This window comes from Lactuca serriola, chromosome 2, assembly GCF_051521515.1.
Source record: "Lactuca serriola cultivar US96UC23 chromosome 2, Lser_US96UC23_V15, whole genome shotgun sequence".
Classification (NCBI taxonomy): Eukaryota; Viridiplantae; Streptophyta; class Magnoliopsida; order Asterales; family Asteraceae; genus Lactuca; species Lactuca serriola.
This window is the reverse complement of record NC_136409.1, coordinates 63,092,911-63,113,684: the sequence shown is the minus strand read 5'-3', so window position 1 is coordinate 63,113,684 and position 20,774 is coordinate 63,092,911. Positions and strand designations below refer to the sequence as shown.

The window sequence follows — 20,774 nt, the reverse complement described above, 5'->3', positions numbered from 1 at the left end:
AGAGTCTCTCGCAGGTGTATGCGACTGCATATTACGACAAAGCCGTTGAGGGGGTCTTCTTCGAGGTTGCTGATCACAAGACCTCCATTTCTCGACAACGATTCTGTACACTGCTAGGGTTGGCTGCTGACCCGTCGAGAATTAATCCGGAGACGATTCCTCTTGGCCATCTGTACAACATGTTCTATAATATGGGGTACACGGAGGTGCTCACCTCCGTTGTGAAGTTCAAGAAATCCTGCTTGCCGTCGCAGTGGAACGGCATGTTCACAGTCCTCTTCAAGGGCTTATCTGAACGGAGCTCAAGATCCGATGGTTCAAGTCGACTATTCCTGTCGATTATGTATGCAATTTACAACGGAGTCAACCTAGACTTTGGGTTGGTCCTCTGGCAACAGCTCATCCAGAGCCTTTCTTCTTCATCACGACATTCTGAGGTGTCGTTTGCCCGATTCTGGATTCTTATCACCAAATGGGCGATGGATAAGTTGGATATTCCCACTGTTGTTGGTGCATCGATGTCTTCGGTCGGTACTTTTCATACCACGAAGATCATCGTCTCTGAAGCATCTAAGTTTTCGTTCATTGGCTCTATTCCGGAGACAATGTATGGCAATGTTCCCTCTGACAGCAGGCTCATCCGGACGATTAAGGAGTTCAAAGCGACTAGACCTAGGCAACTTACACCGGAAATGCTAAAGTCCATCCATGATGCTGACAAACCGGTTAACAGGGGCAAAAAGGCGGAAAAAGGGAAGCAAGTAACCAAAGCTCCTAAAGGTCCTTCTCCTAAGAAGAGGAAACAAACAAAACCTGCCCAGTCACCGCAACCGAAGAGAAGGAAGACTCAACCGAAGCGAAAGCTTATCATCCCTTCCTCTTCGAGTGACTCAGAAAACGAGACTTCGGATTCGGACGGCTCTCAACGAGGCGAAACCCCTCCAAGAGGCAACACCCCACCCCGATCTCCTACCCCAGACATGGAAATCCATAATTCACCCATTCCTTCACCCACTCAAACAATCCCTACTTCCATTCCCACCATAACCCCCACTACCACTATTCCTCCAACTTCTTTCCCTATACCACCACCCATTTTCACTGATACAACTACAACAACGACCGCAAAGGTTACAATCAACGTATCTGATACGGGGGTTCATACCGATGCAACCGAAACACCACCCGTAACCGAAACCCCACCCGTCACCGAACCACCTCAAACCGAAACCCACACTCAACCACCACCCGAAACTACCCCAACCCACACTCAACCTGAACCTACAAAAACCACCACACCCCCAGCTTCATCACCCCCACCATCTCCAGAACATGCCTCTGATGGAGATAATCCGTTCCTTGGCGGTGAAAACATGACCTTCGATTCGGTCTACTTTAGTCCGTTTCAGGTTCAAAGTGACGAAGAGGACGATGCTCCAGTGACAAAGAAGCATCTTAAGGAGCTAAACGAAAAGGTTGACTTACTTCTTGCTTCTTCTTCCAACAACCAGTCCTCTCTCTCTAAAGCCGCTCTTCAGAAGATTGTTGATGCCTTCTCCAGGGCTCAGCATGATTCAGTAGCTTCAGCCACAGCCGCCATAGACGCCTCCACAAAAGCCTGTGAGGCTGCGACCGCAAAAGTTGATAAACTATTCTCAGATGCCTCTTCCCTGTTGAAGTCCTTACAGGAGAGCGCTGATGCCACCAAGACAACTTTGGAACCAATCGTTCAGCAATTGGCAAAGTTCGTCTCAACGGAGTTACAGTCATTCGCTAACCTTCGCCAATCCATTAGCGATGACAACTCGGCCCTTCGTGTCTCCATTGATGAGCGCCTCGCTAAGCTTCAAGAGGATCTCGCAGTTGAAAACTCTTTAATGGACACTCTGGCAAGCAAAACCACCGCCCTCAAGGTCAAGAGCACTCAGCCTTCAAACTCACAGCAACAGCTTGAAGCTCTTCGATCCGAACGGGAGGTTATAAAAACATGTGTTTCGGATGTACACGCTGCCCTATCTAACATCCTAGAAGCACACGATCCGATTCTCAATCATTCGGTGAGGCGAACCCTTGCTGAAAAACTATCTCCTGCCATGGACCTTCTCAGCAAAATCGAAGGCTTACCTAGTTTCGTGTCCGATCCGAAACAAGGGGGAGAAGGGAAGAACTCCGGATCGAAACCACCTCCTTCCTCCAAAGCTACTCATACAACCGAACCACCTCCGACTGGTCAAACTTCGGGTTCGGGTGTGAAGGATAAAGGGAAGAACATAGCTGAGGAAGAAGATGAAGATGAAGATACAGAAACCATTGCGGACATGTTGAAACGTAAAAACAGTCGCAATGTTGATGATGATATGAATCGTGTGGCGCGAGAGGCTGAAGAAGCCGAACGCAAGAAGAAAGAAGCCCACGATCTCCTTGAGAGCAGGAAGACTCTCTTCCCTACCTGGACTCGGGAGCGAATGATTAAGGAGGCCATAGATACTCCTAGCATCCTATGGCTCGAGCCGGTGATCTCCTTCGACTGCTATAATTCTGTCGATTCGCAGTTCGATATGCCGTTGACTCGAAAGGCGTTTATCTTCCATGCATTCTCCAATATTTTTGAAGTCCCTCATCCTAATCCTGAGGCTGATAGGGAGCTAATCGAATTCTATCTGAAGGTTGCTCGTCCTCAGTATCAAACATGGAGCGCCCAGAAGATAGTGAATGTTCGGGTATTGAAGCCTTATACCGAAGGAAGATTTATCAATGTTCGGTTCAAGGTGATTCGAGGGTCTGCAAGAACTGAACATCTTATATCCCTGGCAGATCTACCGAACCTAAATCCTCATGATTGGATCGTCTTGCATAACATCCTCTTGACGAATGAAGCTGAATATGGTCCGATTATAGACCATCTCAAAAGGATGTTAGTTTGTTACATCATGGAGGTAGCCCTAATGGATCAGGAGGTAGCCACAGTCTTCAAGAAGAAACCAAAGATTGCTCCTGTGGGATCGGCCAGTGATCTCAATCAAATGAAAATGGGCAAGATCGACCCGAGACGCAATTCGGTCATGTTCACTAGAGCAGACGGACAGAAATGTCTCTTTGCTTTAGCTGACAAACATCTTTACACCACTGCTTGTCTAGAGCACGTGTTGTCGATCATCCAAAGGTGTAAAGAGAATGCAGCAGACGATGTCAAGTACTTCAACAACATGATCCAATGGTACATCAGATTCAGGCAGACGATACTTGCTCTGATTTCTCGTCTGTTTCAGACTGTGAAGAAGAAGGTACCTGCTGCTGCTGGCCCAAGTAACAAGTGAAGATCTCGCTCCAATTGACGCAAAGGGGGAGATTGTTGGGTTAAAGATTCGTTTGAAGATTGCGTCATTGGGCTCGACTGTTAGTCCATTTATTTTGTACTCCGGTTTGGGCCTGTCCAACCGAGAGCCTGTTAGGTTTATTATATAAGTATATGCTTGCATGCATAATAAAAAAACCGATCTAGATTACAAGATAGAGAATTACGATAGCTTTGATTTTCTTTATCGTTCTTGTAAATCTTCTAACCCTCTACAGTTGATGTTCTTGATCGAGCTCTTCTGAGGGTTATTTTATAATCATTCGACACGTTTGATTCATTCTTGACTTGTTCTTTATTTTCGTGTTCTTGCTGTTTAATATTTATTTACCTGTTTAAGATCTAATCGATCTTCAAGATTATGTTTTAATCTCATCAATGTGTTTATGCTAGTTGATATGTTTATGCTATGTTCAGTCAGCTTCGGATATCGGTTCGATGTAGGGGACAAGGTCCCAGTCAGCTTCAGACTTCGGTCCGATGTAGGGGACAAGGTCCCAGTCAGCTTCGGGCTTCGGTCCGATGTAGGGGACAAGGTCCCAGTCAGCTTCGGACTTCGGTCCGATGTAGGGGACAAGGTCCCAGTCAACTTCGGACTTCGGTCCGATGTAGGGGCAAGGCCCCAGTTAGCCCGGACTTCGGTCCGATGCAGCGGGCAAGGCCCAGTATGTGCTTTATATGTTATTGTGTGGTATGTGGTAGATTGGGGGAGCTCACTAAGCTTCGTGCTTACGGTTTTCAGTTTTGGTTTCAGGTACTCGGTTTTCAAAAGAGGAGCTCGAGAAGATTGCAGAGCACACACCATAGTCAGTTAGCCTGGGAATGTTTGACTTTGATAATGATATTATGTTTTGAATTTAATACTCGAAAGTGATGTTTAACTTATGATACGTTTTTATAAATCTATTTTTAGTAATGTTTTAAAAGAAATTTTTGGTCGTGATTTTTGGGTCGTTACATAACCATAGGGACCATTTATGATGGTTTTTCTATATATATATATATATATATATATATATATATATATATATATATATATATATATATATATATATATATATATATATATAAGTTGTAAGTTAAAATATAACATTTATGTATATTAAACTATGAATTTATTTTATTAATCTGTGAATTTTGTGTATTATATTAAACTGTGAATTGATTGTATTAAGTTGTGAACTTTTTATTATTTTTTTCGTTAAAATATGAATTATTTATGTTTGAATGTTTGTATTAATTTTCTTGTATAAATATGTAAGAATATAGCAGTTTTTATAATTGTTTTGCATTAAATTCTAAATTAGTGAATTAATTAGTTTATTAAACTGTGAATATACTATTTAAGTTGTTAATACATGATTTTATATACAGATCATATTTGGAACGAATGATGGTTACAACGGTGACACAAGTGGTTGGTGATAGTGTGTTGTACTAGGTGATAACGGTAGAGTTTGTGTTTGACTTCTTTGAAATTTTCAATTATTGTAAAATTAATTGTATTAAGTTGTAAATTTTTTTGTATTAAACTGTAAATTGTATATATATATATATATATATATATATATATATATATATATATATATATATAATCAATTTACAGTTTAATACAAAAAAATTTACAACTTAATACAATTAATTTTACAATAATTGATTGTATATATATATATATATAATAATAATAATAATAATAATAATAATAATAATAATAATTTGTCAAAGACTAACAAATTATTTCTTAAAAGATCGCCAGTTAGTCCCTTCGACGGATTTAGATAGACTCTAGTCTAGTTCTAGTTAGTGGTTTTTATGTTATCTAAAACTGAAAATCAATTTCTAATAAATGAAAGTCATAGAGACAGAAAATCGGTCTTTGATATTATCCCATTTGGTCTCTAATATATTTTCTTTGAATCCTTGAATTTTGATTGTATTATATATGGTACCTACTAGCAAGGTTGTAGAACTCGTTACTCGGTACCAGCTCGGCCGACTGGGGAGTAGCAAGTACTCAGGAGTACTCGGATTCGGTAATTCATGTAGAAATATTTTTTGGAAAATTATATATGTCAAAATCATAATTTGATTGAAATATATAACCAAAATTAGATAATGTGAATACATACAAACTGAAATACATATAATTGTCTCACTACGTGGATAATTACTGAAAATTTAAGATATATATATAGTAATAATCACATGTTTGTGTTAAATAATAAATCATTAAGTGCATTAAACATATTAATCTTGAAATTCTTGATTTTTTTCTCTTTTTATGACAATTTTGACCCTTTGACCGATTTTGACCGAGTTGGCCGAGTAGGCCCGAGTTTGACCAAGTTTGTCCGATTTTTGACCGAGTTTCACCGATTTTTGGCCGATTTTGACTAAATCCGAGTTTTTTGGCCGATTTGACATTACTCGCGTTGGAGGGCCGATTCCGAGTAATCGGTCGAGTACTCGACCAAGTAGGTCGAGTTTTGCAACACTACCTAATAGTATCATTTTGGAACTGAATATATACTATCTTATTCAGTCTCAAATATCTTTCATTAAGATCCTGTATTTGTTTTATATCGGTCCTTATTACCATCTTTTCATGACTAAATACCTGTCATTAATATGATCTTATTATATCTCTAATCTCCAATGTGATACCTTGGTTTCCTATTTTATATCTCATCGGTTTGATATTGTCTTTCGGATAATAGACTGAACATCCGTCGTTAATAAAATCAATATGTTTCCATTGTGTCCCCATTTTTATGTCATATGAGTCCTTAATATTATTTTTAATGACTAGATATGTCAGTCTCATATACAATAACTTGATTATCTTAGCGACTGAGTATGTTTTTTAGGGACTGTTTAAAACTCATTAATACCAATGCTTTTAGCCTCTAATAAGTGTTTACTAGAACTAATAGACAAAATTGCAAAAATGGTCCCTATGGTATGCAAATTTTTGGGGTTTTAGTCCAAACAGTTACTTTTTTGGTTTCGTAGTCCTTTTGGAGTGGTTTGTATGTGAAAATGGTCCCTCCGAAAATTGAAATTACTATAATACCCTTGGGGTATTTATTTTTCATTTTTCTTTCATTATTCTTAAATTTTAATAATTATGTATTCATTTTAATAATTAAAAAATGAAACGCCTCTCTCTCTCACCGGCAACACAACACAAAGGCTGCTGCACCCCTTACCATTACCTCTGCCTTTTTAAACTTTCTTCTCCAACCTTAAGAGGCTTATCTCCTGCATAAGTTGAAACAAATAAGAGATGATGACATGTGAAGCAATAAATGAAATGTTAAGGGATTAACCTGTGTGGAGCTCCTCATCCCTACCGGCTACACATTACAGGCAAAGCATTAGGGGAGGTGGAGGTCCTCATGCCTACCACCGCTATCCGATAACTCCTACTTCCAGTATTGATGCATCAGCATTCTGATTTTTCCCTCCAGGTAACTCCTTATTCCATCATCAATTCCTAAAGGGTTTGCTATTATTGGCGTTTTTTGATGCTTAGCTTGAAATAGAATGGCAGAGAAGGAAGCCCTAGATTTCAAAAACTTGGATTGATCTTGAATTTCTGGTACCAAAGCTCATGTCAGCAATGATCAGAACATATATGACCTATACTTCAAAACGTTGGGATCACTTGTCCAGTTAGCAATTTGCAGGTTTCAACAAAAGAGGGATAACATGATCAAGGTTTATCAGGCGATTGGTTGGGGAACAAGAAGATGGGTGGGGTTTTTCCGTTCTTTACTGACGAGAGAGAGAGAGAGAGAGAGAGAGAGAGAGTTTTTGAGGTCTCTAATCGTAATAGTTTGTGCAGCTACCGTCTTCGTTGACCTATTGTTCATCATTTTTCCTAGGCGATCAAATGTTCATCTTTTTTTTGAACCAGGCCTTCAATCCAAAAACAATGGTATGTTGGTTATTTTTTTTAAGAACACACACAAATGAAGTTTTTGATTATATTTTACTAGCCATAGATAAGAAAGGGAAGCGTTGGGGAAGAAGAAGATGGGGTGCGGTTTTTTTATTCTTTGCTGACGAGAGAGAGAGAGAGAGAGAGAGAGAGAGAGAGAGAGAGAGAGAGAGAGAGAGAGAGAGAGAGAGAGAGAGAGAGAGAGAGAGAGAGAGAGAGAGAGAGAGAGAGAGAGAGAGAGAGAGAGAGAGAGAGAGAGACCTTTCATTTTTTAATTATTAAAATGAATAAACAATTATTAAATTTTAAGAATAATGAAAGAAAATGAAAAATAAATAACCCAAAGGTATTATAGTCATTTTAATTTTCGGAGGGACCATTTTCACATACAAACCATTTCAAAAGGACTACGAAACCAAAAAAATCATTGTTTGGACTAAAACCCCAAAATTTTGCATACCACAGCGACCATTTTTGCAATTTGTCGAACTAATACTTACTTCTGATACAAACATTAAGCAGCAATAACGAGTTGTAAATGATACATTGTGAATCTAGATTTGAGCCCCAAACTAGCTTTTATAGGGGCTAAAATATTGACCGGATTTCTTGTAAATGCAAGAAATGAACAACTAATAATAAATAAATGTAGAGTGGTCGAATGGTTATGACTATAATTCTTGCTTCCATGTATTTGTTATGATTCTAAAAACATGTGTGCTTTGGGATCATAGTTTTTTTTCATATTTTCTTCACTTTGTTTAACTTTCATATTTTAATCAAACCAAGACAAAAAATCGATATGTGACAAGAAAAAGTGAGCAAAAACTTATTCGGGAAAAAAAATATAAGTCAAGTAGAATTATGTAACTAAGAAAAAACATGAATCAATACAAATAGTCGAAAAATGTTACCAGAAACCCTACTTTGTGGGCCAAAACAAAAACTTTAAAAGGGTAAAATGATTATTTTGGAAAATATTTACAAAATATATTAATTCAACAAAACAAAAAATAAAAGGCGATGTCATTCAACATGTTGTCAAAAAGTATGATAAGATGTATAAACTCTTATCAACCAAAATTCTAGGAAAGTGGTCATATGGTGATATCTTCAGGGTAACTTCCTAGCACACTCAAGAAAGTAGCAAATTCCTGCCAAAAAGAGCAACATTTTGAGATCAATAATTCATGGCGTTTAACATTGAAGTCATAATTATTAGAGTAAATTACACGAATGGTCCCTATGGTTTAGGGTAATTTGCATGTTTGGTCCCTAACTTATTTTTTTAACTCGGAAGGTCCTTACTGTTTGTTTTTCTTACACGATTGGTCCCTGTCTTACCTAAAAGATTATTTTTCTCTTGATTTTTTAATTTATTTAAATAAACACACCCGCAACCCATCCCATTCACCTTACCTTACCTACCCCACTATTTTTTTTTTATTTAAATAATAGTTTTCTTAGGTAAGACAAGGACCAAGCGCGTAACAAAAACAAACAGTAGGGACCAAGTGTGTAACAAAAACAAATAGTAGGGACCTTTCGAGTTAAAAAAATAAGTTAGGGACCAAACGTGCAATTTACCCTAAACCATAGGGCTAATTATTATGTTAAATTTAAAAATTAAAAATAAAAAATGAAACCTTAAGATGCGAAAGAGCATTTTGGGCTCTTTGGTCTGCCATGGATGCTTGGAAGTCGACATAGAAAAGGTAAGGGAAAGACCTATATAAGAATTTTAATTTGGAGTTAAAATTGCATATACAAAATAGGACGAACACATTGTACTGTGTTTGGCACCTGAACTGATGTCAATAGGATAAAAATAGTAATTTTTTGTCCCATCCAAAAATGTGAAACAAGATGGGAAAGAGACTCAACTCTTGATCTCTTGTCTCTGCAAAAAGACGAAAATGCCCTCTTCATCATCATCATCATCGAAAATAAAGCTAGAAAGTTTATCCGGTCCTATCTAGTTATGTCCCATCCCATGTGACACATGGGATAGGGCACGATATGACTGCACGAGACTGGATAAGCTTTTTAAGGCTATTTTCGATAATGATGATGACGAAGAGGGCATTTTCGTCATTTTGCAAAGACAAGAGCTCGAGAGTTGTGTCTCTTTCCCATCTTGTTTCACATTTTTGGATGTTTTTTGTCCTATTAACATCAGTCTCAGTCCAATACATGTCAAACACAGTGTAGACTGTCTTGTCATGTTATGCGTGTTTTACACCGTACATACCCAGGGAATCCATTAGTGCTTTCGGTATGTGTAGGTAAAGCACGTCTTTGAAGAGGGCGGCTTTCAATCTGTTTTAAAGTAAATTAAATTAATGAAAAATCAGCTACATTTTTATAATATAAAGAAAAATTAAAACACGAGCAATAAAAAAAAATAATAAATAAATAAAAATAAAAATAAAAATTAAAAAAAAAAAAAAAAAAAAAAAAAAAAAACTTGCCTTGGTGAGATTAATTTGTCTCATAGCAAACACTGCAAGTGCCTTGAAAAGCATCCCGGGACCCTCGTCAAGTGAGAAGACAATACTTGTCTAAAACAATAAATTCATATATTTACATGTGACTAAATACAATAAATAAATAAATAAAACAATATTAAGGACCTGTTTCTTTTTTCTTTTTTTTTAATAAAAACAAACCTTGAATGGTCTATCAGTACGTGGAATTATAGGTTCCCTTGCCAACATTAAGAATCGAGTCACATTATCAGAATAATCCTGAAAAAAAATGAAAAAAATAAAATCATACAAGTGTGATTTACAATCAACATATAATTTATAATCAATGACCATTTATGGTTTTGTGGACTTATGTATAATTAGACACCAAAATGAAATTATACTGACAAATAAACACAAAAATGTTATTTATACTAATATTTTTTCGTTAATTTAAAATATAACACTAAAATACATTAAATAATACATATACAATATATTTATATATAGTTATCAGACAATCGAACAAAATTATTTTATTACTTTAAAAGATTGTTTACTAAAATAAAAACTTTAACCATGAAATCTCAAAACAAAATTATACTTAAAATGAATGCTTTTTACGTTACATTTGGAAGATAACAAAATACTATTTAATTAAACTTTCGAAAATTTTTAAGAACGTTGCTCTTACTGAATGTTATGTAAATAGAATTAAATTTATAACTGTACTATAAATACAATAATCTTTCATTCCACGAAGGAATGAAAAATCAGCCAAGGAATCACATTCCGTTGAGGAATGGAATGCTTCATTCCATTCCTGTGTAATGCTCAATTCCATTCCAGGTTTGATGATTACCTGAATATCTTGAACAAGCAGATTCAATCCATAAATCTTGGCAGCAGCAGCACTAGCTACTGCCCCAGTATCTTCAAGTTCATGTAGAGCAACATGCTGACAAAGAAAGAAGGAAAACATTAAATAAAATATTAGTAAATAATTATTCAACTATAATTTATCAAGAAGATTCTATAAAAAAAAAAAAAACTATAGAAAGCATTAAAACATGGACATGTTTTATATGCCACTAGGTCTAAACTCTAGGTACACTTATAAAATGTAGAAAATTTTACATAAATGGTCCTTCTGGTTTACCAAAGGTCACAAACTCAGTCCTTGCTAGTTTTTTTTAACGAATATGGTCGCTGTGGTTTCCAAAACTTGCATGGATGGTCGTTTTTGCTAACACCGTTAGTGTGAGGGTAATTTGGTCTTTTCAGCAGGGACTATTTATGTAACTTTGTCTAAAATGTATTTACATGTTGCAGTGAAGATGATTAGATAGTATCAAGAGTTTTAAGAAAAATTGTAACTGAAGTCATAATAAGACAACTCTAATTTTTCATATTATATTTTTCGGATCAAATTCAAGAAACCAACCTAATTTCATTCATTTGTTTATTATAGCATCCTACTTTCATTTCTATCGATCACAGAATTGTACTTTATAAAAATAAATAAAAACTACCTAATTATACTATAATTGAAAATAGGATGCTATAATATACACATAAATGAAAGTACATTGCTATTTTTTTTTTCATTTAGATTTTTGTTTTCAGAGCATAGTAACATATAGTACCTTTGCAGCCCCAGCAGTATCATCCACAGCTTCTCTAACTATCCCTAATCTTGTTAACGTGTTCTCACATTGTGCAAGAGCCTATAGAAGCATTGATGTACATATTATTATTGTTGTTATTATTTTGAGATAATTAATTAAACAAAATGGTAGCAAATAATATATATATATATATATATATATATATATATATATATATATATATATATATAAAATACCTGAGGATGGCTAAGAACCCTTTTGAGATCTTCAATTTTAACACCATGATTAGCAAGCAAACAATGGCGAATAGCAAGTTTGACTTCACCAACAATGTGCAATCTGTGTCTAAGTAAGAGGTCATAATTCCTATGAATGCTTCCTCCTAAGGAATTTTCAATGGGTAAAACTGCTCGATCCACTAGCCACCTCTCAACAGCCTGCAGTGTTTAAATAAAACAAAAAGTTTAAAACATTTCAGAGAGTAAACTGCAAAAATGGTTCCTGTGTGTAGCAAAAACAATTGTGGAATTAATCCCTTGAAAAAACGTTTTTGCAAGGAATGGTCTTATGGCCATGTTTCATTGTGGATTTGGTCCCTTTTACGAATTGAAATGACTAATTTACCCTTATGATATTTCAGTTTGGAGGGAGGGAGGGAGGGTAAATTAGTCATTTTAGTTTAGAAATGGACCAAATGCGCAATGAAACATGGTCCCTGATAATCAAGGAATGGTCTTATGGCCATGTTTCATTGTAGATTTGGTTTCTTTCCCAAGTGAAATGAATAATTTACCCTTATGATATTTCAGTTTGGAGGGAGGGAGGGAGGGTAAATTTAGTCATTTTAATTTGGAAATGGACCAAATGCGCAATGAAACATGGTCCCTGTGTTTAGGAAATAAATAATCAAGGAATGGTCTTATGGCCATGTTTCATTGTGGATTTGGTCTCTTTCCGAATTGAAATGACTAATTTACCCTTATGATATTTCGGTTTGGAGGGAGTAAGGGAGGGTAAATTAGTCATTTTAGTTTGGAAATGGACAAAATGCACAATGTAACATGGCCATAGCCCCTTGCAAAAAAATTTGGCATGGGACGATATCCACATCTTTTAACAAAACACAGTTTACTCTATCTGAGAAGACAAAACTTGTCTAAATAAATGATGTTAAAAAATATTTGAGAGAAATAAACGGTGGCTGATCACTAAAAAGTTAAGAGTTAATGAGGAAAGTCTCCTTTCACCAATTTTCTCTATTTAGTCATTCTTTCTACATCTACATTAAGTCAAAAAGAGACACTAATATATAACAAACAGAACTAAGTCATGTCCCACTATTTAGACCCTGTGTCCTTTTTCCCATTAAGTGTTGTATTTAGGTAAAGGATGTTTAAAATTATTTGAGAAAACCCTTGCTTAATGTGTTAAGACACTAACCTTCTATCTATTTGCCCTTCTTTTTTCCTTTCAACTCCTCTTACGTTAAAGTGGTGAATATTGTGAAATTTGTAAGGATAAAATGGTTGTGTAGTCTCATACAGACGGATTATTCGGTCTAGAAAAGAAACAAGGTTTATATACACAACACTTTATCCAAACAAACATTTTATTCATTCATCCTTCCTAAAGCTTAAATATATTTGAGAAAATAATGCCACACTTAAGAAATAGAAGTAAAAGATAAAGAGAAAACTGTGAAAAATGGTCCCTCCCACCAAAGAAATCGTAATGCCTCTGATTCTCTAATTGATTCGTTTTCGATTGGGTACAGGTTTCACCCTACTCACAAATAACTTTTTATTCATCATATGTTAAAGAAGATAAAAAGAAGGATCTTCCTAAGAACAACATCGACGATGTTGATATATACAAAAATCATCATAACATGATCATCATTAGTTGATGATTTTTGTATACATCTAAAGATGCATACAAAAAAGAAAACTAAAGATGCATACCAACAATCCTCTCGAGATGATTTTTGTATATATCAACATTGGGAATCTTGTTTTTATCTTCTTTAACTAATAAGGAATAAAGATTTTTTCGTCTGTTGAATAAAACTTCTATCCAAACATAAAGGATTCAAGATAAGAGGGAGAATCCTCCATTATGGCAACCTAAGCAGCTTTTGATGTCTCTAACATTCCCCAGTATTGTGACATCCAAAATGGCAAAAAAAATATGGGCAGCAATATTTCACCCCGAAACCACTAGGGTTGCTGGTAGCAATGGAAGGATGTTTTGTGTGGTTTTGGTGTGTGATACGTCTTGCAGTTGTATGTGACATTTATTAGTTAGAGGATCACACGCATTAAATTCTTTTTGGAGAGAGAGAGAGAGATCCACGGTAAGGGCAAAATTGTCAATTTATAGGGATTTAACGATGTTAAAGTTAGGGACCAAAACCACAAAGATAACCTTGTCAAAAGGACTACATTTGCAAATTAAACACTTTTTAGATTCTATCCAAAGAAAACAGCAAACCACATGGGCCATTTTTGCAGTATTCTCATAATAATACAAAATTGAAGGGCCAAAAGGTCATTTTAGCACATTTAACAAATTAAAACAAACGGATGTTAAAGTGGGACATGATAACCACAACACAAAAATGTAAAAAACACGTTTTTTGCAAGTTGACAAGTTGAATACTTTTTAGACTCCATCCAAAGAAAACAGCAAACCACTAGGACCATTTTTGCGGTTTTCTCAAAATAAATGATGGCAAATTTGTAGAAATTTGGGTATTGATAGGAAAATCCTCATTTCCTTGACTTTCTCCATTAACTCATTCTTTTTGCATTAAGTAAAAAAGAAACACTCATATAATTTATCAGATTAAGTCATGTCCCCATTATGTCAAAAAAAAAAAATAGCACCTAAGCGATAAACCTGTAATGCTAAGGATTATGCAAGCAAGTCTCATCATGCCCCTTTCTAACTAAATGTACTCTTTATTAATGCTATTCTCAGAAGTAAAAATCAACCTGAATCCTAAACATCTACAACCCATGATTGAAAAACAGATTTGAAATTTCTTATTTTATCACACGATTATATATAGACCAGATCAATTGTAGGAATCAAGCCTATAACCAAAAAAAATAATAATAATGGTTCAAATTAAATGCTATACAAACCTCGAATGTTGTCTCAAATTGTTCACAAGGAACTGCTTCACAGTTAGGGTAAGCTTTTTCAGCAGCAGATTCACTATAAGCCCCAGGAACACCCTGTCAAAATACAATAAAACTTCAATACAACAACAAAAGCAACCTCAATTTCATTTCAGCATTAATGTTTGTGCTTCTTCAGTGATGCGATAACTTGTTTTATAAAAAGTATAAAATCAATCGATGTCTCCGAATGTATAAAAACATACACCATGGATTTTACAGAAGATACGGAAAAATCAATAATTTCCCAAAATGAGATAATTAAACCTGGTAAGCAACACGAATTCGAGAACCCTCAGATGGTATTCCAGTCAGATCGGTAGACGTTAAAGGCCCTAAAAATTAGCACAAAGTAAACTGAATCACAACATAAATTCGCAAATGTAGTCAAGATTACAGAAGGAAATGATGAGAGAAGATAGATTAGTGAAAATGTTGGGTTTTACTTGGAAGAGAAGTGCTTTTTCCTTCGCTGGTGCCTCCTTGAATGGAGGATGATGTGGAGGCGGAGACTGAAATGGGAAGTCGCCGGAATTTGAGTTGGGATGGGAGCTTTTGAGTAGAAGTGGAGGTGATAGGGTGGTTATGAGGCGGGATGATAGGGGATCGAGATATGGTGGCCGCCATGTTTGTTGCTGGGGAGGCTGGAGACCAGTGGAACGCAGCACCGGTGTGATTAATGGAGAAATTTTACAAAAGAAGAGGAAATTTACTTTTAAAACGTTTTTCTATTGCAGAAGTTTGTTGTAAAAGTTTTTTTAATAATTAAATTTTTATGCACGTTTATTTTGAGATATTTTATAAGAGTTCCTTTTTAAAAAAATAAAACAAAAATCATGTTTCATATTCATGTTTTTTTATCGTTACAAGTAAAAAAAAAAAAAAAAAAAAAAAAAACAAAAAAAAAAAACAATAAGAATATGATAATATTGATTTACATATTTAATAAAATGGATTAATTAGCAAAAATAATAAATCAATAATTATACAATATCATTAAAGAGATTAAAATGAAAATGTTATTATGACAAAGATAGAAAGTAATAAAAATAATTAGTTGATAACCAATAAGTGGATGAAAGAGTAAAAATAATAGGTGCCAAAATTGTATTGATTGATTTAATTAATAGAAATTTATAAATTTAGCAAAAAAGTTTAATTATTTTTTTAAAAAATAATCAACCATCATTTTTTAATAGCAAGTAACTTATCGCAGGTGTGTAATGTGAAGTTACCACCTCCGCCTCCGATTTAATGTTTTGGACTATGATTTGATCCAATTTCGGCTCGACAATGCAATATATATATATATATATATATATATATATATATATATAGAGAGAGAGAGAGAGAGAGAGTTAGGTTATTTTGTTTTCACTATCTATTGTGTGCATGTATGACTGATTCTGGACCAATTATTTTAATTATTTTAAGAAAGTAATTAATTCATATTACATGTTAAAGATATAATAGGTATTAATTACATCTTCAGCATTTAATAAGCATTAATTACTTTCTTAAAATAAATAAAATGATTGGTCCAGAATCAATCATACAGGCACACAATAGATAGTGAAAACATTTGAACCTAACTTTCTTTCTCTCTCTCTCTCTCTCTCTCTCTATATATATATATATATATATATATATATATATATAATCGCAGTTGAGTGAGGCGGCGGAATATATTCCTATCAAATTGAACAATGGTAGTCTTTATCTCTTAATGATAAAACAATGGTAGTCTTTATCACTTAATCTTCATTATTATGTTCCTATCAAACCGAACAATGGACATCCAAAGACTCCAAACAGTTTCCCACTTCATCAGCTTTGACTGGATACCAAATGATCTTTGGCCTAGCATGAGAGAGTTATGGGTTCAAGTCTCTTAGGAGACATATGTGGTATTTAAGAGTATGTTAGCTAGTTTGTCATTTAAAAAAATCATTTAACCAAATTTGTGTGAACGTGTGTCTCACTCTACAAACTGAAGTGTTCTCATCCGTGACTTTTCCTTGTATTCGATTATTTTCCATTAAAAGTTGACTTGGTTTATGAATCTTGAAAAAAGTATGATAGCTAGTTAAGGAAACTCGAGATATTAAGGACATGATTCGATTAATTGGTATAGTTTTCAATAAGTAGTTGGGGAAATCACCTTGGCCTACGTCCTAGTCATGGGAACTTCTAATTTACTGGAAGCCTGGAAATGGTTCATATTTTGGGATCGATAGCAACACAAACACAACTTAAAATACATAAAAAGTAAACATGAGAGAATATAATTATTAGGGAATTTAGGTTGAAATCCATTATATGTTCATGAACTTTGACATTGTACAATGCATGGAGAAGAAATGTCTTCTCGTATGCTATAGTATTGAGTACTTGTTAGGGCATCCACAATGCATTGAACTCCATAGAGTTCAATGGATCGCCACATCATCTTTATATAATCCATACAACTATATCATTTTTTTCCTACAATGCATTGAAGTCTACAAAGTTCAATAGAATGTTATAAAATATTATTTATAGTAAATATTTAAGAATTAAAAACTTTCCCTTTTTCCCATTGAAGAGTTCAATGGTCGTTGAACTCCAAATTCATTGAATGCTAAAGTGACATCTCATAATGGTAGAATTTCATCCATTGAATGACACATAGACTTGCCACCTTATTCAACTCTCTCATTGAACTCACCATTGTAGATGCTCTTATAATATTTCCTTGTAAACTGACTTTCCCAATCCTTTGAAGCTTCTCAAATTCATTCATGGAGCATGGAAGAGTTGACTTCCGTTGTGGATGTCTACATTATTCATACCTCTCAACAAATGCTTCTTGAAAATGTCTCAAGTTTTATGCAGGCACATGGACCTATAGAAATAAGCATCTCGGGATTTCTAGCCAATGAAGGTAGATCTTCTTTATGAAAACATGTAAACTCAAACTTTGGCAAATGATTGTCGAGGTGAAACGGGCAACTTTCTAGGATGAAATGTAACTCGGCTAAAGAACGAACATCAAGTGATTCATTCATTCTACCAGAAGTATTATCCTTTATGTGAAACAAAAAAGATTTAAACCCCAAACATCCACTTAAGTCTAAGTAGACAACATTTTTTAGACATCTAACATGAGCTTGAAGTTCTACCAAATTGTAACGTTTGTTAAGATCTAAATTCTCAAGATTTGGAGTCAGCCGAAGGTCAAGCCTCCTTAAGTTTGAACCTGAAAGTTTGAGTGATCTGAGCATTAGACATTCATCGGGCATGTAAAGTTCTACCGAATCACCATTAAAATCTAAATGCTCAAGGTTTGGAGTCAACCGAAGGTCAAGCGTCCTCAACTTTGAAGTACTAGAAAGTTTGAGGGATTTGAGCTTTAGACATTCAACGGACATGTGAAGCTCTACCAAATGACTACATCCTAGAAGAGTAAACGTCTCGAGGTTTGGAGTAAGCCCAAGGTCAAAGGTCCTCAATGTAGAATAACTGAGGTCAATGAATATGAGCTTGTTTAGAACCTAACATAAGAAAAAAAATATTAGAGTAATAACAAAGCATTTGGATATTATATAGTAATATAATGAATCATGCAAAACAATCAATAAACTACCTTTCTTTCTCCCCCTTCCCAAAGTTTTACAATTTTGCTATCAAGCATCTGAATTGCAACAAGATTATTTGCTTGAAATGTTTTGGGTAAAGAACTAAAAGGGTAATCGTTCCAACGCAAATATCGTAAAGCATCTAGAAAGTATGGGTTGAGCTTATTAAATACAAAATTATAACACAGCAAGCCTAAGGCATTTGTAAAGCTTGGGATGGGTCTATTAATTTCCCGATTCCAATACAAAGACAATTGTAGAGCCACATCAAGAAACCGAAGTTCCTTCATCTTTCTAAGACCTTTCATAACGATTTTCGGGTCAAGATCCCCCACTCGAATTGTATATATCTTGTTGCTTCAGTACCCTATAACCAAAACACAATCACCGTGAAACTTGTGTCCTAACAAATAAAAATATGTTAGTTTCTCTAACATCAAAAATAAACTTGATCCTCACCAAGTCATTAGCCAATACATATTTAATTTCTTTGGTATCCCACAATCGGCTATCTGGGTGCGAACGCCGAACAATATTCTTTGCCATTTCTTCTAAATGTCATGCACACCCACAAGATCATAATCATCAATAGTTATGAGAGATTTTTGCTCAAGAACTCTTAAACCAATTTTGGCATAAAATCCACAACTTTCAAGAGCTTCAATTACCGAGTCTTCTGGCCAACCTTTCAGCATGGTTGCAACATCTAGGAATAGTTCCTTGTAATCTTCGTCTAGACTAATATAGCTTAATTCCAACTTTTTTCGAGTTTCCTCTAATGGAATTGCTTTTAGTCCGTCTAGAGCATCTACCCATTCGAACTTACTTTTACCACAAAGAAACGAACCCAAAACTTTGATTGTTAAGGGAAGACCAGCAACATAACATACAACTTGTCTCGATAGCTCTTCATACCCTTTTGGAATATCTCTCCCAAATGCATATTTACTAAATAGGTAAATTGCTTTCGTATCCGATAACAAATTGACAGTATGGATCAACTTCACTCCATGTGCTACCAACACTTGTTTCTCTCTTGTTGTAATAATAATTATACTTCCCGACATAAACCAATTAGGGTCACCAGCTAACGCCTCAAGCGGGTTAATATGATCTACATCATCGAGAACAAGAAGAACCTTTCTACCACGCATAATCGTCCACAACATCATTTTCCCCTCATATTCATTACGTATGTGGATGCCTCGACTATTTAATACATCAGAAAGGACTTGATTTTGCAACAACTTCAAACCGGACAAAGAAGTGTTTGCAACTTCACTGATGTTCTCAATTAAACTTTTACCCTCGAACCGAAAGGATATCTTACTAAAAACAGCTCGTGCCAAAGTTTTCTTCCCACCACCTCCTATCCCCCTGATGCCAATCATGCGAACATCATTGGTAGCAGTTCCTAAAGATGATACAATATCGTTGATTCGGGTCTGCATGCCTATTAAGTTTTCATCAATTCGGTAATTAATGGAACGTAACTCTAAGGAAACCTCTTCAACTATTTTCTGGATAAATTTAGCTTCATGTCTGTATTTTAACAAATATTGAATAAGCTTACATAGATTACACAAAATCCCATATGAGCATGCATTTACTTTCAGATCTATAACAATCATATACGAAGTAATATGTAATAACAATCACTTAATCATGCCTGGTGTTAGATTTTTCCACAAGACTTTAGTTTAAGTTAGAATTTGAAATACAACATTTTAAACATTGTTTTTAACATCAGCCCACCCATGAAGCATGTGGGATTCAAACTTGGTTAGATTATCTTTTTAAACATAGATTATAAAGAAACAAAGTGAAAGAATTCAATATTGCAAAATAAATATGATGAGGTACGTACCCATCAGCAGTGTTCTTCAATTCCCACCCAGCCAGATCTACTGCTTCTTTTAAAGCCTCTCTCCATTTGCCAGCAGCCTCTACATTCTCGTGTTTCGCAAAGGCTTCTCCAACTGCCCTACTCTGTTTGCGGACTTCGGAGGGTTCCATGTCATAGAAAACCGGGTAAGCAATATGCTCATTTGTTTTGTGACACTCCATTATCTTCACAAGCTCATCCAAACACCAAGATGAAGAGGCATAGTTTTTGGAGAAAACAATGATGAAGAATTTTGAGTCTTCAATAGATCCGAATCCGATGAGCTCATCACTGATTATTTTCCCTTTATTGATTCGTTCGTCATCCTTGTAAGTGTGAATGCCTTTCTCCTGAAGAGCACGATAAAGATGATCAACGAAGTTCTTATGGGTGTCTTCACCTCTAAAACTCAAAAACACGTCATACAAGCTCTTGTGAATGGATGAAGTGGAAGAAGACGCCATTGACGTGAAGGTATGCCTTAAAGGATCTTATAAAATCAAATCTTTGTTGAGGAAATTTTGTAAGAACTTGGATGAGATGAACTGAAGGTGATGTGTTTGCAAACTTTGGAATTAGGTGGGGAGAAAAAGTGCCCCTTTCGACCAAAGAAGAGATCAGAATGGTTACATGTTTTTTTTTGTAGTTTTGTTTTATATGTTTGTATTTGTTCGAGTTCATTAATTATGAAAAGTA

General features: G+C 35.2%; 2 protein-coding genes and 1 long non-coding RNA gene across 3 annotated transcripts; 1 reads left to right on the top strand and 2 right to left on the bottom strand.

The window, feature by feature from the left end:
- The first annotated feature begins 6,534 nt into the window (after positions 1–6,534).
- LOC145086309 (uncharacterized) lies at positions 6,535–7,347 on the top strand. Its single transcript, XR_013700373.1, has 2 exons — positions 6,535–6,825; positions 6,901–7,347. It is a non-coding gene; the product is annotated as an uncharacterized LOC145086309 (long non-coding RNA).
- An 898-nt stretch (positions 7,348–8,245) lies between these two features.
- Positions 8,246–15,282, bottom strand: LOC145086308 (arogenate dehydratase 2-like). The gene is made up of 11 exons (XM_079024060.1): positions 15,023–15,282; positions 14,844–14,911; positions 14,541–14,633; positions 11,631–11,831; positions 11,413–11,493; positions 10,629–10,724; positions 9,968–10,045; positions 9,770–9,859; positions 9,550–9,617; positions 8,945–9,026; positions 8,246–8,452 (listed from the first exon to the last, which is right to left on the bottom strand). The coding sequence occupies exons 1-11, from the start codon at positions 15,201–15,203 to the stop codon at positions 8,396–8,398; spliced, it is 1,095 nt and encodes a 364-aa protein (XP_078880186.1). The 5' UTR covers positions 15,204–15,282; the 3' UTR covers positions 8,246–8,395.
- A 2,128-nt stretch (positions 15,283–17,410) lies between these two features.
- On the bottom strand, positions 17,411–20,542 carry LOC145089275 (TMV resistance protein N-like). Its single transcript, XM_079027731.1, has 4 exons — positions 20,061–20,542; positions 18,762–19,735; positions 18,202–18,335; positions 17,411–18,109 (listed from the first exon to the last, which is right to left on the bottom strand). The coding sequence occupies exons 1-4, from the start codon at positions 20,540–20,542 to the stop codon at positions 17,411–17,413; spliced, it is 2,289 nt and encodes a 762-aa protein (XP_078883857.1).
- Between the last annotated feature and the right edge of the window lie 232 nt (positions 20,543–20,774).

What these genes read in the sequence shown, in the direction of transcription:
- LOC145086308 (XM_079024060.1), bottom strand. Translation starts at nt 15,203, where the DNA reads ATGGCGGCCACCATATCTCGATCCCCTATCATCCCGCCTCATAACCAC. An exon ending in TGCTTGTTCAAGATATTCAG is followed by an intron (nt 10,046 to 10,628) that starts GTAATCATCAAA and finishes ATTTTTTTTCAG; the next exon opens with GATTATTCTGATAATGTGAC. An exon ending in ATGCTCTTTCGCATCTTAAG is followed by an intron (nt 8,453 to 8,944) that starts GTTTCATTTTTT and finishes TCTTTTTGGCAG; the next exon opens with GAATTTGCTACTTTCTTGAG.
- LOC145089275 (XM_079027731.1), bottom strand. Translation starts at nt 20,542, where the DNA reads ATGGCGTCTTCTTCCACTTCATCCATTCACAAGAGCTTGTATGACGTG. An exon ending in TTGAAGAACACTGCTGATGG is followed by an intron (nt 19,736 to 20,060) that starts GTACGTACCTCA and finishes GTTAAAATACAG; the next exon opens with ACATGAAGCTAAATTTATCC. An exon ending in TGATGATTATGATCTTGTGG is followed by an intron (nt 18,336 to 18,761) that starts GTGTGCATGACA and finishes CATACTTTCTAG; the next exon opens with ATGCTTTACGATATTTGCGT.